General features: G+C 51.8%; 1 protein-coding gene and 1 long non-coding RNA gene across 3 annotated transcripts in view; one reads left to right on the top strand and one right to left on the bottom strand.

The window, feature by feature from the left end:
• Positions 1 to 1,690: 1,690 nt before the first annotated feature.
• On the bottom strand, positions 1,691 to 16,397 carry LOC136398618 (uncharacterized). 2 transcript variants are annotated; one of them, XR_010750004.1, is made up of 4 exons: positions 16,267 to 16,397; positions 9,924 to 10,063; positions 7,658 to 7,765; positions 1,691 to 3,097 (listed from the first exon to the last, which is right to left on the bottom strand). It is a non-coding gene; the product is annotated as an uncharacterized lncRNA (long non-coding RNA). The 2 variants fall into 2 exon arrangements; XR_010750005.1 differs by lacking the exon at positions 9,924 to 10,063 and having other exon boundaries at positions 16,267 to 16,392.
• The window catches only part of SLC22A3 (solute carrier family 22 member 3), a 102,480-nt gene continuing 101,730 nt past the window's right edge, over positions 16,113 to 16,862 (top strand). Inside the window, exon 1 of the mRNA XM_066372786.1 lies at positions 16,113 to 16,687. Coding sequence (XP_066228883.1) covers positions 16,259 to 16,687 — 429 coding nt within the window. The 5' untranslated portion in view covers positions 16,113 to 16,258. The remainder of the gene's footprint in view (positions 16,688 to 16,862) is intronic.

Raw genomic sequence — 16,862 nt, 5'->3', positions numbered from 1 at the left:
GTATAGACTTGGGGCCCCTATCTTCGCTCCTGCAGCCACAATGAGGCTAATACTAATAACGGGAGCCGTGGGGCAGCTGAGATTGCCCAAGGAGGGTCTGAAGAACGAGGAGAGGAGAGTGACTTGGGCAGAACCCTGTGGAATGCCCACGTGGAAGGAGTGGACAGAGGGAAAGAACCCACCACGAGGTCTGCCCCGTGGGTTGTGGGGGCTCACGTTAGCCAAGGGACAACGTGCTTCGAGGAGAAGGAAGAATTTAATAACATCAAAGGCTGCTGGGAAGCCAAAGGAGTCTGATCAGTTAGATTTGGACAAAAGGAAGTCATCTTTAATGATTTCGTCCGGACAGTCCTAGAGGCATGATGGGCACAAGCTCCACTGTCCTGGCTGGGGAGGGCACGGTGCCCAGAGCAGGCGTGTGGGTGTGGCATGGGTGCCTTCTCCTTCTTTCTTTTTATTTTTTTCCCCATGTCCCTCCCTTTTCTCCCCTCTCTGAGTACAGAGACCTAAACCTGTTTAAATCTACTGAAGAAAGGAAATTGAAGTCACAGGCAAACAATTTCCAAAACTCTTATCTGCTGCCCAGATTGCCTTCTCCTAGAAGCAAGAAGGGCCCCGGCCAGTGGCTCAGTGGATCGAGCATTGGCCTGGTGTATGGACATCCTGGGTTTGATCTCTGGTCAGGGCACACAGGAAAATCAACCACCTGCTTCTCTCCCCTTTCTCTCCCTCTTCCCCTCCCACAGCCAGTGGCTCAGTTGGTTTGAGTGTGGTCCCGGGTGCTGAGGTTAGCTCGGATGGTCTGAACACATCAGCCTCAGGTGCTAAAAATAACTTGGTACTTAAGCATTGGCCCCAGATGGGGTTACTGGCTAGTTGTGGTTCAGGCACATGCAGGAGTCTATTTCTCCTCCTCTCACTTACAAAAGTAATAATAGAACCAATAAGTTGCCAGTTGAGTGGGCCATCTGGATATTCCTTCAGTGCTCTAAGTTTAATATGACTGATTTTCCTCTTTCTTCCCAGTCTTGTGCCTCTTTTCTCCTCTCCACTGGCCTAGCCATCCATCTCCTCAGTCTCCCCTGTCCAGTGGGACGGCCTCAATTTCACCTACTCCCTGCCCCCCGCCCCGTGCTGTCCTCCTGTCTCCTTAACATCCTGCCCTCTGTCACCCCTACACCGCCCCCCAGTGGAGCTGCCTGCTGGATGTCCCCTGGAGCGCAGGCAGCCTCCTAAGTGGCCACCTTGCCTCTAGTCTCACACCGCTAATGGAGCTTGTCTCAACTAAGCAGCCTCTTGTTCCATGGGCACTCTTTCCACTCTGAGTCCCAGCTGGAGCTGAAGTGTCGCAGCCCTCCAAACGTGACATGTGGCTTCCCTGCGATTGCCTTTGCAGACACATCCTTCTTAGTCTGGAATGTCCCCTCCCTGTGCCTCAGACCCACCTCAAGGGGTCTCACGGGCAGAACCGGCCACCCCCCTTTCTCTCTGCGGTGTTCCAGCCTGGCACCTCGGGTCTGACTTCATAGGGCCCTCTGCCCCTCTGACCCTGGAGAGCAGGCTCTTTAAAGGCAGGGATAACATTTTATTAATCTCTGTATCTCCAGCTCCTGGCCCAAGAGCAGGACTCGGTGAATGAATAAATGTCAATGAAGAAGACGGGCTAAATGTAATTGCATAGACTTTTATTTTTCATTACACGTTCTGGGTTCAGTTCCCTGAGTAGCAAGAAAACCACCGAATCAAAGCCATCGCCCAGGCCACACTTTGCTCATTTACTGACCAGATACAGTTACAGACCTCATACAACCATTCTGTCACGCTGCCTGTATTTCCCAAAGCATGTCGCCAGGAAACATCAGTCCTTTAGGTTGTTCTGTGAGGAGGCTCCCAAGGCCCAGGTGGCTGTGCCTACCCCGGGCCCCTCTCGGAGATAATATTCTGCACCTTAAGGGGCTGAGGAGTTTCATGGTGGAAAACTTTAGTTTGGCTGCTAAGGCGTCCCAGGCTTACTCGAACACTTTTGTTCCTTCAAGTCACAGCCTGAAGTTTCACTGTCTTGTTAACGCCTCTGTGATGGTCTTTCCACTTCCCAGCACAGTGGGTGGGGCTGTCCCAGCAACCTGTCGCGTGGCTTCCTACTTCATTCCTATGCAGTGGCTTCTGGTGCCATCTTCTGAAAACAAAATGGCACAGGACAGTTTTTACAATAACTGTCCCAAATGAGGGGTGTGTTTTGAGTTTATGGCGTGTTTTAGAAATGAACGATTTTTAATCAACTAAGAAAATCTATGTGCCTATCTGAAGGATTCCACTTGTCTGACGACATTTATGTATGTGTGTGTGTGTATGTATATATGTATATATATATATATTTTTTTTTTTTTTGGTAGAAAACTTTTTGTTCCCGCTGTTTGAGAATTAAATAAACTGAGAGATAGGAGTCATTATTTTGGTTAAGTAGAAGGTAAGCAGGTGAGAATCAGCTCCCTGTGGGCTCCCTTCACTCTAGTCTCCCTAAGGAAAGGCAGGCACTGGTTCTCCAACATGCTCCATGGAAAGGCAATGCTATTTGCAACAGGCTCCGGCTGGGGACCTTCAAAAACCTGAACATTCCATGTGTTTAAACTTGGGATTTCAGAGACAGGCACTTAGGGGGTATCTACCCAGACAGACCAGAGAGGAGACTACTTCTGGTTCGAAAGTGAACAGGCACCCTTTATTGCAGAAGCCCATGAGTCTCGTTGGTTTCTACAGGTGAGCTCGTGCGACGTGATCTTTCTTTAACATCAGAACACTCTGGGCTGTCCCCGATGTGAAGTCCAAGGGGCTGCTGTGCGGGGGGCGCACTGCCCAGTGGTTCCTTCCCGTCACATCTGGGTCACTTTCCTTCCCGAGAGGATACTACTCACCGAGTTGGTGTTTCAAAGCTCAGTTTCACACTTTTTCCCTCAACCCCAAAAGAACTTGGATTAATTCCTACTGTGAAGAGGAGACTGGCTGTCTGAAAAAACTGTACTTAAAACCATGGTTCCTGGGGACTTGGCGTTGTTTCACCCGTGAGCGAGGATGGCGCTCGTTGCTTCGGACATCACCTCTGCAAAAGAAAAACACTTCACAGTCATGAAATATCCACGTGGGAAGACGTTTCGTAAATATCAGCCTGACTATCCCTGCATCTGGCCTATAACATGCACTCCATCGAACGAACGTCCGTCTGCAGCAGAGTGAGGACCTTTGCAGTTGTGCTTACATACTACAATGCCCGCAATGGCCAACAAGGCATAAATCACCCGCCACCTGCCAAGTTTCCTTTGTAAACTTGTGTTGGCAATCACTACCCACGACAGGCAGGACAGAAGCACATCAGAAAACGTCAGTGGAGCAATAATTAGCCAATGCGTCAGGCATCTGGGCCCATTTTGATAATGAGGTCGTTCTTGTTCTTAGATGAACAGGATACAATAGCTTCTGGAAACCACAGAAGACCTGACTAATTTTTCCTACTAGAGTACGGGGGGAAGATATTATGAAAGCAAAGCATTAAAAAATAAAAAAGAGGCTCAGGAAAGATAAATCTTCTAAGCTGCTAACCAAATGAGTCATGGAGTTTCCCTTAAAATAGCACGGAGAGCTGTTGGATTGTTTGTGGAATGGGTCCTGGAGTGTCCAGCATGACGCTGGGAAATGCAGACACGAGAAACACATACTGCAGTCCTGGCTCTCAGTAAGAAGACGATGATAACTGATCGCGTATGGCAAGGTTTGAGAGGAGGGCCTCCCACTGGGCGGGGTGCGTTGAACACTGAGTGGTGCGGCAGGAGTGTGAATGTGTAGGCGTTCAACAAACAAGTAGAGTTTAGGAAAGAGGTGGGGGAGGAAGGCTGAGTGCAACTTGGGAGCAGGAAAAAATGTTTAAAAATAGCTAACCATTGGGCCCTGGCCGGTTGGCTCAGCGGTAGAGCGTCGACCCAGCGTGTAGAAGTCACTGGTTCGGGCCCTGGCCGGTTGGCTCAGTGGTAGTGTGTCGGCCTGGCGTGCGGGGGACCCGGGTTCAATTCCCGGCCAGGGCACATAGGAGAAGCGCCCATTTGCTTCTCCACCCCCCCCTCCTTCCTCTCTGTCTCTCTCTTCCCCTCCCGCAGCCAGGGCTCCATTGGAGCAGAGATGGCCCGGGCGCTGGGGATGGCTCCTTGGCCTCTGCCCCAGGCGCTAGAGTGGCTCTGGTCGCGGCAGAGCATTGCCCCCTAGTGGGCAGAGTGTTGCCCCTGGTGGGCGTGCCGGGTGGATCCCAGTCGGGCGCATGCGGGAGTCTGTCTGACTGTCTCTCCCCATTTCCAGCTTCAGAAAAAAAAATACAAAAAAAAAAAAAAAAGTCACTGGTTCAATTCCCTGCCAGGACACACAGGAAAAGTACCCATTTGCTTCTCTACCCTTCCCCTTCTCCTTTCTCTCTCCTTTCTATCTCTCTCTTCCCCTCCCACAGCCAAGGCTCCACTGGAGCAAACTTGGCCCGGGCGCTGAGGATGGCTCCACGGCCTCCACCTCAGGCACTAGAATGGCTCCAATTACAGCGGAGTGATGCCCCAGATGGGCAGAGCATCGCCCCCTGGTGGGTATGCCGGGTGGATCCCAGTCGGGCATATGCAGGAGTCTGTCTGACTGCCTCCCAGCTTCTCACTTCAGAAAAAAAAAAAATAGCTAACATTGATTGAACCCTTTTTTTTGTCCAAGACTACTATGCTGGGGAAACAACTTAACTGTCTTATTCAGTTCTCCCTACAATCTGATGGGTTTCATACTGCTAATTATCCCAAGTTTACTAACAAGGAAACTGAAATTCAATGAGAGTGAGTGATGTTTTTAAGTTAAATGACAGAGAAGGGGAATTACTTCCTAAGCAAGGAGGTGACAGAGGGGGGGATTCTAGCCATGTTGTTGTATGGGCGTGGGTATGAACATGGATATAAACGCGTGTCCATGTGTTAGATGTGGTATAAGCAGAAGACAGTGAAAAGCGATGGCATTTCATACATGAGAGGATTCAAGGCCGATATAGCCGTTGGCAGGGCTTTGAGGGTGTCAGTGGAGACACCTGGCTAACTGGAAGGAAGGAGGGCTTAGCTTAGGGGGGTTGGATGACAGATGACCGGGGCATGGAACCCCCCACTGGGAAGGCCAGTGTTAGCACGTGCCAGGGAGTTGGGCTGGTCTGGAGCTGAGCGTCAGGTGTGCACTGCCTGGCCAAATAGGTGAACACTATAATTTGTGCACTCTGGGCATACAGACAGCATATTTACGGACAGATGCCCAGGCATGCCCTCTAATTGGACGGTAACCCAGGAGACCCGTGGGAAAGAGTTTGAGCCCTAACGTATTCGAGGGTCCAACACATGCAGCCCCGAGGGGTCAAGTGCGAGGGAGAAGCACTGGACACCCGGGGCCGACGCTTGAAGGGAAGCCCCAGCCCGTCCCTCTGACTCCCACTCAGCAAACAGACGCCCTACTGCGTGTGAACCAGAAGCTGTCAGTCTTTCCCTGTCACTGGGCAGCCTCCCCGTGTCCACGTCCCCAGTTCTAGTCCACAGTTTCAAGTAAGACAAAACTCGGTGCGTGCCCACCACTTCATCTGCTCCCTGCCTGGAAAACCACGATTTCTTCTAGGTCCAGACCCCTGAGGAAGTTTCTGACCCTACCAGAGGTCCCCAAACTTTTTACACAGGGGGCCAGTTCATTGTCCCTCAGACCGTTGGAGGGCCGCCACATACAGTGCTCCTCTCACTGACCACCAATGAAAGAGGTGCCCCTTCCGGGAGTGCAGCAGGGGGCCGGATAAATGACCTCAGGGGGCCACATGCGGCCCGCGGGCCGTAGTTTGTGGACGCCTGCCTAGACTCTTTTCTCCTTGTGCTCTGACGTGAGAACAACCCATGAATACGATGCAATTCCACAGGACACGCAAGACCCCACCCCGCGGTCTTAGAGATTCCTGGAAGGTACAGGAAGGAGAGAGTAGAGAACCATCCCAACGGCACGTGGGGTGCGCATGGAAAAGAAGCCCAAACAGAGCCCGTGGGGAGCCCCAGAGATGCCCAAGGTCTGAGATAAGGATTAAGCCTGCCACCTGTGAAGACAGGACTTCCTGCGGGTGTGGGGGGAGACCGGGCTGTGCTCGTGAGCAGGGCCGTGGTGTCTAGGAGGGCCAGTTTCTCAAACGCAGACATACTACTGTGTCTACACGCGGGTTATGAAATGTACACCCAGAGTCCCATACACCTTGCGCGACTGAATTTATTAAGCAAAACCAGCAGCCCTTTGGCAGTAAGATGACTAATTAATACCCATGACTGGAACAGTAAAAGAGGAGAACACACATTTTTCTTTGTGGGGTCACAGCCTTCTTATAAGACTGGCTTAGGGAACAATGTGTGGTCATTGTATTAATAAAAACTTCTTTTTTGCCCATCTAAAGACGAATGCTTATTTCAAAGCAAGCTGTGTCTGCAGTTTCACTTGTCCTCTAGGCTAAGCCCAAGGTCACGCGCGAGACAGCAAAGGCGCACACCCCAGTCTGCAAGTGGGTGAGGATCCGAGAGAACACTTGTAAACTGATTCTCTGGAACACAGCAGCATTTCCCCATCAACACAGTCCCCCGCGGACTCTCGGGCCGGCCTGGAACGCCCCGTGGAACCCCCTGGGCTCTGAGGGGGGTTCCGGGAGCCACGAGGACACTCAGGACGGAGCGCAGCCAGGGAGGTGGGGCAGGATCTGGCCTGCGAGGGCCGGCATGACCTTGAAAGGAAGAGCTCAATGGCACAGTCTTTTTTTTTTTTTTTTGGCTGATTGTCATTACTTTTTTTTTTTTTTTGTAAAAATAACTTTTTATTTTGAAACAGCTTTAGACTCGCAAGGAGTTGGAAACATAGTACGGAGACCTTTTGTGTACCCTTCACCCAGTTTCCCAGTAACCGCATCCTGCATGATCGTGGTATTATCAGAACCAGGGCACGGACGTTGGCCCGATCCAATTAACCCCGGTATGGAGCTTACCTGCATTTGACCAGTTAACTTCCCCCCGCCCGAAACAAGTATAATGCTTTAGCATTATTAGATCATTTAGTTTTTCTGTGCTAAAAATGCAAACAAATCTCTTTTTTTGCTACAAAATCTCCCATTATGCACTTTGACACATTGAGCTGACAATGTTATCTGAGTGAAGACTGAGTAGGTTTTACATTCATGCGAATTATTTTAATCTTAGAATTAAAAGGCAAAGATTTTTTTTAAATGCTAGAACATTATATTTATAACCAAAAGATAACTGATGAAACAATGACTTTAAAAATTAAACAGAGTCAGCATTTTATAATAGTATGCGGGCCAGGGCCCTAGTCCCACCTGTTGCTATGAGCCGAGTGAAGTCATTTTAGTTGAGTCCCTTGATCTCTTTGATCCTTAATTACTTGATTGCAGAATAAGGAAATTAGACTACTTGACTTCTAAAATTTCCTTCAGTTAAAAAAAAAAAATCTTATGATACCGCATGTCAAAGTTTTATATGGAGATTATGATAGCAAGCATAAGATTTTATTAAAAAACAAACAAAACAGAAACAAACCTAGACCTCAAGCAAAAAGCACAATGTCTTGTACTCACTTGAGAGCCATGAAAAGTCCGAAAGAAAATGCAAAGCAACGTCACTCTTGAAGCCATGAGGTGGCCGGGACAGCAGAGCCGGTCTGAACTCCCATGAGCCACGCAAACCTGTGTGACATTCGGACAAACGGTGTCAACCTTTCCGAGCCTCAGTTTCCCGTAGGTTCTGAGGAGTAAAAGGGACCCACGAGGTCAAGTGCGTGGGACAGTCCCGGGCGCAGGCTGCTCCACGGGGGTTCGTGGCGGACCTGCAGGTCTGATGGGAGTGGGGGTGGAGGAGAAGGTGGGGGGCGTGCCGCCAGGGGGTGAGATCGAAATGGGGGGACAGCCTGCCTCGGGGGGTGCGGTCAGCACAGGGGGGCCTCTGGTTTCTGGGGACACCTCGAGGGGAACGTGTCAGGGGGCTGCGATGTGGCTGTCATCCTCTGAGGACTGGCTCGTCGCACGAGGCGGGGAGAGGGCCCTGTGGGCCCAGCTGGCTCTGAGTGGGCAGAGGCAGAGATGAGTAACAGGACCCCCCGATCTGTGGTTAGGGAAGTAAACATGTCCCGCAGACTGTATAAATAATTGTTTTATCTATTGATTTTAGAGAGAGAGGAAGGGAGGGAGAGAGAGAAACATTGCTCTGCTCTTGCATGTGCCCTGACCGGGGACTGAACCGGTGACCTCTGAGCTTTGGGGTGATGTTCCAACCAACCGAGCTACCCAGCCAGGGCCGACACACTTTTGATCTCGCCGTAAGGTTGAGATGAGAGTTTAGAGTTGAGACTCTCAATTCCAGAGTCTGAGACATCTTGATATGAGAACGGGACAAAGGTTCGTTATTCCGCCCTCACCCTGCCGCTCAGACCGGTTCCTCCCCTACGAGCGTCTCTGTCTTGGCCTCTCCCGGCCTTCTCGCCTAGTGGCATTGTGCTGGTGTCTCAGACACGGCCTTCCCATCGCTGCGCTCAAGATACATGGTGAAGTCATCTGGACCACAACTAATTTAAAAAGAACAGGAGAAATTAAGGCAGGAATACCTGTAGAGACTCCTGTCCGGCGGCCGTGCAATCCTGCCACTTATGTCAAAATCTCCCGTGAGTCTTCCTGGTCTCCTTATCCGATTCCTCTGGGCCGCTTCCAGAAAGGTTTCGTTTTGGATTTTTCAGATGACTCCCACCTTTGCACATTTCAGATGTAGCTCTGACCTCTCATGAAATCCAGTATTTCATCTGCTGGCATTAGAAACACCTTTATTAATGTGTGTACAAACTGCATTCAAGTGACCTGGATTGCTGAAACTTAAACATTTTGTCTTTGTATTAAAAAAAAAAAACAAAAAAAAGAAGTCCTGGCCACTTGGCTCAGGGGTAGAGTGTCAGCCCGGCATGTGGAAGTCCCAGGTTCGATTCCCGGCTAGGGCACACAGGAGAAGCACCCATCTGCTTCTCCACCCCTCCCCCTCTCCTTCCTCTCTGTCTCTCTCTTCCCCTCCTGCAGCCAAGGCTCCACTGGAGCAAGGTTGGCCTGGACACTGAGGATGGCTCCACGGCCTCTGCCTCAGGAGCTAGAATGGCTCCAGTTGCAGCAGAGCAATGCCCCAGATGGGCAAAGCATCACCCCCTGGTGGGCATGCTGGGTGGATCCCAGTCAGGCGCATGTGGGAGTCTGTCTCTATTCCTCCCTGCTTCTCACTTCAGAAAAAATACCAGAAAAAAAGAGAGAGAGAGAGAGAGAGAGAGAAGAACTTGGACTCATTGCATTTGATAGCTAGGAAACAACTTTAATCTTACACTCTTAGAAAAGGAATTATTTATTGGCCTAACCGGAACTAGAAATTACTCTTTGACTCAATACTTATAGACTGGGGAAAGTAAATATTCGTAATTTAAAGAAAAAAAACTATGAAGAAAAATTAATTCCAAAAGGAAGTCACCTACAAGAAGAGAACCTTGAACGCATGGAATCAGCCAAGCGTTCAAACCCCCCCCCCCTCCCCTCGGTGTGACGTCGGCGACACAGAGCTCATCGCCCCAGACCTGCTTTCACGCGTACACAGGCTCGGGAAACATCACTGACCCATTATGTTTGTGGAGAGCCTGTGGTGCCACAGCACCTACTCGTACCCGGCGAAGTAAGTTTTACAGGGTGTCTGCATGCCACTTCTCACAAAAGGGATTGCAGAGTGCACGATTAGGGACAGTCTGCGAATTGTTGTTCTCTGCCTGCAAATCAGATTAAGTACAGAAACTGTGAGTAAACACTAAAAAAATTTTATACCAACCTGACGTCACCAAGACATCGAGTGTGTGACCGCTGCACGGGTCTTCCTGAACCGGGCGTAGATGAGTTCTATCGTTGCAGTATGCGTTACGAGATGAAAACTGTTCGTGCCCAATGAGACCACATATTGGTCTGCACCAGCTGAGAAACAGACACAGCAAATGAACCTGTCTGCTCCACCGCAAAGGAGCTGAGAGAGGTGATATTGAACGCAACCTTGGCAACCTGTTTCTTGCAGGTGTCGTGAGCATCATTCCATCTCAGTAACTGTCTCTGTAGCGTAATTTTCAATGACTCTGTCGTTCCGTTTTTAAGTCCCAGTGATTGAGAGGTGAGTCAAGTTTCCTGCCACTTTCCCCCGCCTGCCTTCTCTCATTTGGAGACTGGCATTAAGATTCAGAAACAGCCGATCTCTCTTGAATGCTCAGCCCAGGGGAGGCCAATACCAAACTATTCAAGGCACCTCACTAAAAAAGAATTTTAGGGCCCTGGCCGGTTGGCTCAGTGTTGGAGCGTCGGCCTGGTGTGCAGGAGTCCCGGGTTCGATTCCCGGCTAGGGCACACAGGAGAAGCGCCCATCTGCTTCTCCACCCCTCCCCCTCTCTGTCTCTCTCTTCCCCTCCCGCAGCCGAGGCTCCATTGGAGCAAAGATGGCCCGGGAGCTGAGGATGGCTCTGTGGCCTCTGCCCCAGGTGCTAGAGTGGCTCTGGTTGCAACAGAGCGACGCCCCAGAGGGGCAGAGCATTGCCCCCTGGTGGGCATGCCAGGTGGATCCCGGTCGGGCGCATGTGGGATTCTGTCTGACTGTCTCCCCATTTCCAGCTTCGGAAAAAAAAAAAAGAATTTTATCCAGTATGAGGTCAAGCATAAGAAACCCTTGGGCAATATTTTAGCAGCCTCTTCACTGAGACCTTCAGAAGTTCCCGAAGTAAAAGATGTTCTAAGAGACCCATAGGCAGTACTCTGTCAACTTGGCCACACTGACCAATAGAAGGATGACCACACAATAAGTGTCCAGTATACAGCATAGTGATTAGACATTTGTAAACCTTACAAAGTGATCCCCAATAGGTCTAGGACCCACCTGTACCATACAGAGTTGTTCCAATGTTATTGACTCTATTCCTTGTGTAATTTTATAACTGGAAGTTTGTATCTCCTAAGCCCTTCACCTCGTACGCCCAGCCCTGCGACCCACCCCTGCAACTGTCCCAACTGGTAACCATCAGTTTGTTCTCTGTAGCTATGGGTTTGTTTCTGTTTTGTTTGTTCATTTATTTTGTTGTGTATTTTTTTTAGATTCCACACAGAAGTGAAATCATACAATATGGGTCTTTTTCTGTTGACTTATTTCACTTAGAATAACCAGGTCCATCCATGTTGTCTCAAGTGGCAAGATTTCATTCCTTTTTGTAGCTGAGTAAATATTCCCTTGATACCCGTTCCACAGTCTCCTATCCATTCATCTATCAGTGGGCACCTAAGTTGCCTCTTTCAATTGATCTTTGGAAAAAAGTTTTATTTCCAAACACACTAGTTAATTTTTTTGTTGTTGTTGTTGTTATTTGCAAACAGCGTCGTGTCATTCTGACATATTTTGGTAAGTCAATATTTGGTGAATATACCCTAATTATAAAATACCTGGTATATCTATTTCTAAATGCATTAAAAGTACCATCTATATAAAACTTTAGATGAATAAATCCAAATTGTTTCCTTTTCAAAAAGAGTTAAAGTCTGTGTGTTTTACCAAAGCTAAAGGTTGTTGGCCAACTGATTCTTATTGTTTCATTTCAGCAACACTTGATCACGTGTCTAGAAGAACACTATCCAACAGAACCCTTGGAATGATGGAAACATTCTACATGTGCACAGGTCGATATCTCAGCCACCAGCCCATGTGGTAACTGAGTACTTGAAACTGGGCTTACATTCTTCACTTTACTTAGTCTTAATTAACTAAGGTCGAAGGAGCCACCGATGGCTCATGGCTACCATATTGGACAGTCCAGCTATGGAATAGATTATCAATGTTTTAAGATAGAGAGATGAACGTGATTTGACTTTCCTCTCAAAACACCTACAAATGGGAGAAATAAAATGCATCCACAATTTTCAAGAGAAATCCCAGCCAAGTTTCTGTGAAATTTTATAACATACAAAACTGACATGAGAGAAAAAAAAATGCCCCCCAAATTGACAAGAAAATTCTGGAGAACACCAAGGCGAGGGGGTGACGAGGTGGGACCTGGCCGACCCATGTGAATTCTGACTGTGGACTGATCGTAGTTACCAGGGCAGTGCTGGCACGGAGACAGGCAAGAGGACCGGCAGGACAGGCCGAGGAGCCCAGAGACACATCCGCACGGGGTTCTGTAAAAACCAGGATGCAGAAAGCAGAAGCTATAAAGAAAACAGATAGGTTTTACTGCATTGGACTGTAAGCTTTTGGTAGTCACCGAGACACCACAGAGCTCAAAGACAAGCCACAGACTTGAGATGACAGCACGTGTACAGCTGGTAAAGGAACAGAATACACAAATCTACAGTTTCCCAAAAACTCAGTAAGAGAAAATAAGGAACAAAGAGAGCCCAGGCAGAGGACTCGAAGAGGCGAGTCGCACAGGATGAGGCCCGAAGGCTGGATAGACACGTAAATGTGTTCAGTCTGACTGAACCGGGTGTGACCATGGGAACATCGAGACACACTTGCCCAGGGTCCAACAGGCCCAGGTGTAGGTGCAGTGTGGATAAGCTCACGTGTGGCTGACAGGATGCAGACTGGGGCCACCCCTCTGGAAAGCAGTTTGGCAAAGCCTGGCAAAGCTCACAGGGTCCCCTCCACGGCCCGGCTAGTCTATTTCTAGGCCTTTACCTTAGATTAATTTTGCACAGGTGCACAAGGGAACGTGCACAGTAAGTGCACTGCAGTATTATTCGCAATCGTGAAAAATGAAAAATGAGCTTAACGTCTCCCCGTGGGGGGACGGAGAGATGGCAGCACGGCCGTGCAACAGACCACACAAAGCGGAGTAAATGAGCTAGGTCCATGTTTATCAAGGCCAACCGTTCTCGGAAGTAGGCTGTGGAGGGAAAGAGAAATGACAGAAGAATGTGTAATCTGGTACCATTTATGTAAATGTCAGAGCGCCCCAAGCACTGTGCGTTGTCTGTGTGTAATGCCTATAGGTTAAAACACAAGGACAGCTGTGCCAGGCACACTGGGCAAGAGAGGTCCTGTGCTTTCAGGGGCCCATCGGGACTTCCTCTGCCTGCTCCCTTCCCCCCAGGACCAAGGGTTGACCACCTAAAGGCCCCCACCTTGGCCTCCTGTCCCTGACCACTCTCTGAGAGCTGGGGCCTCAGGATGCCTGCCTAGTGGTCCAGAGCCCTCTCCCCAGACCACCTTCTGAAGAAAGGGTCTGGTGGCCGGCTGCCTTGGGGAGGAAGAGAGGGACAGGGGACAGGATCTGAAGGCATACAAAGGACTTCAGCTGTGTCTGTGAGTGTTACAATCTGTCTAAAACAAACATAACATGACATTTGCTAATTCTAGGGGTGGGTGGTATTTTTATTGCTCTTTTTATTAACAGCTGATTATTATACAGCACTTACCATGTTCTAAGTGACTTGCATGTGAAAAAGATCTTGCATTACTACTCAATTTTACGGAAAAAGACTAAACTACTTGCCAAAGGCCGCTCACGGAACTTGAACCCAGTAGGTCTGGCTCCAAAGCGTGTGATCTTAGCAACTACTCTAGGTCTGTGTGTCTGTGTGTCCAGATTGCTTCATTAATAAAAAAATAAATAAATAAAATAAACAGGTGACCAAACTTAAAATGCTCTGACAACTATAAGACAAAGAAAAGTGTAGTGAAATTCCCTAAGAAGGCTCTTAGATGTGCTGGGGGCACAGAGCAAGATGACATTACTGGGGAAGGAAGGCAGTCATGAGGGTGGACAGGGGGTGGCCACATCCATCCCAGGCCTTGCTGGGCAGTGGGCAGGGACGGGCAGGAGAGGGAAAGGGGAAAGAGGGAACTTCATGTGACCAGGCAGAGATTTAGGAAAGTTCCAGAAGGATTGGAGGATTACCAAGAAGCTCTGCTTGGCTGTCACTGGAGGGAGCAGCTTGGTAAGGGACACAGGTCGGGATCTGGAAAGGCGGGTGAGACGTGGAGCGCTGACTTGGAGAGCCAGGCAAGCTGGGACCGCTGCAGCGCCAAGCCGCTCTGAGGCAAGACCTGAGGAGTGTGGGGACCACGGGGACAGCCGGGGCCACCACGCGGTCCGTGTGTGGCAGGGGAGGGGCCGGTGTCAAAAAGCATCCACTGATTCCGCAAATATTTACTGAGCACCAACTGACCCGGGCTCTGTTCTAGGCGGTGGCAATATAGATACAAACAAAACCGAACTTTCTGCCCTTGTGACACTTGCATTCTAGTGAGAGGAGGTCAGTCTGATAAATAACTAAAAATATATAATAAGCAAAGAAATAAAAAAAAAATATGCGATGTTAATTAGATGCTGGTGAGCCCTCTGGAGACAGGGCAGGGAAGGGAACTAGGGAGGGATGACTGTGTATGTGTGTCAGGGGGGTGGGATGGAAGGGGTTGAACAGTGAGGAAGGCCCCCGGGAGGTGACATCTGAGTACAGGCTGGAGCAGTGAGGGCTGAGTTGACACAGAGATCTGAGTCTGTGGCCTGACCATGGATGGTGATACCAGAAGGGAGGCCGGGAGAAGGGGCTGGGTGTGAGGAGGGTCGCCGGAGTCTGTGATCCAGGAAGCCATTAAAAACAGGGATGAGGCCCTGGAGCACGGGGCATGTGGACACAGAAATACTGGTAACCAGATGGCAGATGTGCTGTGGTAGCTGAGAGGGAGGACTGAGGAATGACAAAGCCACCATTCCGCGAGCCCCTCCCGCGTGCCCGCACACCTCCAGGGGTCTCATCCCGCAGGGTGTCCGCGATCCTCAGGACATCCCTCAGCGTGGACAGTGCCATCTCGGCCATGGGCAAGAACAGGGATAATAGCTAACATGGAGAAGGGCGCGTGTGCCAGGCATGTCTCTGGCACTTTTATATATTAATTCATTCAATCCTCACCGAGACCCCAGGAGGGTCGGAGCCTCATTTGACAGATGAGGAAACGGGGTGGGCTCAACTGTCCAAGGTCACAGGCTGGTGAGGGGATGGAGCCAGCAGGAATCCAGGGAGCCTAGTCCTTGCTCTAGTCTAAACGGAGGAACTGTAAGTGCGGGCTCTAGAAGCCTCTCAGCCTCTGAGACAAGTGAGCTGAGGGTAGAAGGCTTTTTCAGGGCTGGCGTAGGGGCCTGGAGGGAAGGGCTGGAGAAATTCTCAGGAGACACCTGGAGAGATAGGAGGCTCCTCCTCGGGGACAGACAAGGCACTATCCCCACCATGAGAAGGCTAGAGGTGGCCAGGAACCTGGGCAGGGATGGCAGCCTAGCATGGACAGGGACTGCGGGTCTGTGGCTCTTCCGGAACGAAGCAAGAAGTTCAACACCACGATTCAGACCAGCTGACACCATTTCTAAGCAATTTCAGGCCAAGAGTAGGTTGGAAGGCCCTTGCTAAGGAAACCTGCCACACTCGGAACCTCAGGTCTCTGAACAGGACTCGTAACCTCTGTGTCGCCCAGCTGCTCTTTTGAAAAAGTTGGACAATCTCTAAGATGTCGCCAAAATCGACTCCCGCGAGGTCTAGCTGTGCAATCGGTTCCCTGTTCTAGGAACTGGCTGCCCGGCCCAGGGGTGCTTGTGACGTCCTCTGTGCCCCGAGGGGAAGGGGGCTGGAGGGGCGTCTCCAGGGCACAGGCGCGCGACCCGCTGCGTCCGGCCGTCGCTACTCGGGACCGCGAGGGGCCAAACCGAGGAGCCCTGGAGTAGCTGGGTGACCCTGGAACTTTCTTCTCCTGGAGCCCGACCGAGGACGACTGCCGAGCAGGCGCTGGCAAGGGCCGAATGGAGCTCCGCGCCAGGCCGGAGGCTGTGCCTGTCACTCGCAGTCCCGGGACGGTCCCGGGCGCGCCGTGGCGCTCGGCCAGCTCGCGCCGCCCGGGCCCCTCCGCGCGCGGCCCCCGGTCCCCGCAGCGGCGCCCCCGGGGAGCGCGGCCGGGCGGCGGCGGGCGCCCACGGGCAGGGGGCGGGGGCTGCGGACGCGCGGGCCCCGGGGGCCGGAGGGACGGCGGCTGCTGGCGCGGCGCCCGGGGCGGGAGGCGGGCGCGGGGGAGGCGGCGGGTAAAGCTGGCGGCAAGCGGGCCCGCGGGTCACTCCGAGGCCGGACGGCGGGCGGGCGGCGGCGCGCACCATGCCTACCTTCGACGAGGCGCTGCAGCGGGCCGGCGAGTTCGGGCGCTTTCAGCGGCGCGTGTTCCTGCTGCTGTGCCTGACGGGCGTCACCTTCGCCTTCCTCTTCGTCGCCGTGGTCTTCCTGGGCAGCCGGCCCGACCGCTTCTGGTGCCGCGGGCCGAGCGCCGCCGCGCTGGCCGAGCGCTGCGGCTGGAGTCCCGAGGAGGAGTGGAACCGCACGGCGCCCGAGCGCCGGGCCCAGGGTCAGTGCCAGCGCTTCCTCCTGGAGGCGGCCCCCGTCGCCGCCACCGCCAACGCCACCGCCGCCGCCGCCGCCGCGCTCAGCTGTGCCGACCCGCTCGCCGCCTTCCCCAACCGCTCGGCGCCGCTCGTGCCCTGCCGAGGCGACTGGCGCTATGCCCAGGCCCACTCCACCGTCGTTAGCGAGGTAAGGGCGCCGGCGGGGCGAAGACGGGGCGCTGCCACCCCGCAGACGGGGGCGCAGTGACAGTCCCGCCACCAGGAAGGGCTGCGCAGGGAGGGACCTGTTGATTACCTCTGGAGACCGACCTGGGTCATCCCACGCTTGCAAGTGCTGCGTCCTAAATGCCCGGGAAATGCCT

Source organism: Saccopteryx leptura, chromosome 3, assembly GCF_036850995.1.
Source record: "Saccopteryx leptura isolate mSacLep1 chromosome 3, mSacLep1_pri_phased_curated, whole genome shotgun sequence".
Taxonomy (NCBI): Eukaryota; Metazoa; Chordata; class Mammalia; order Chiroptera; family Emballonuridae; genus Saccopteryx; species Saccopteryx leptura.
This window is presented reverse-complemented; position numbering and strand designations above follow the sequence as displayed.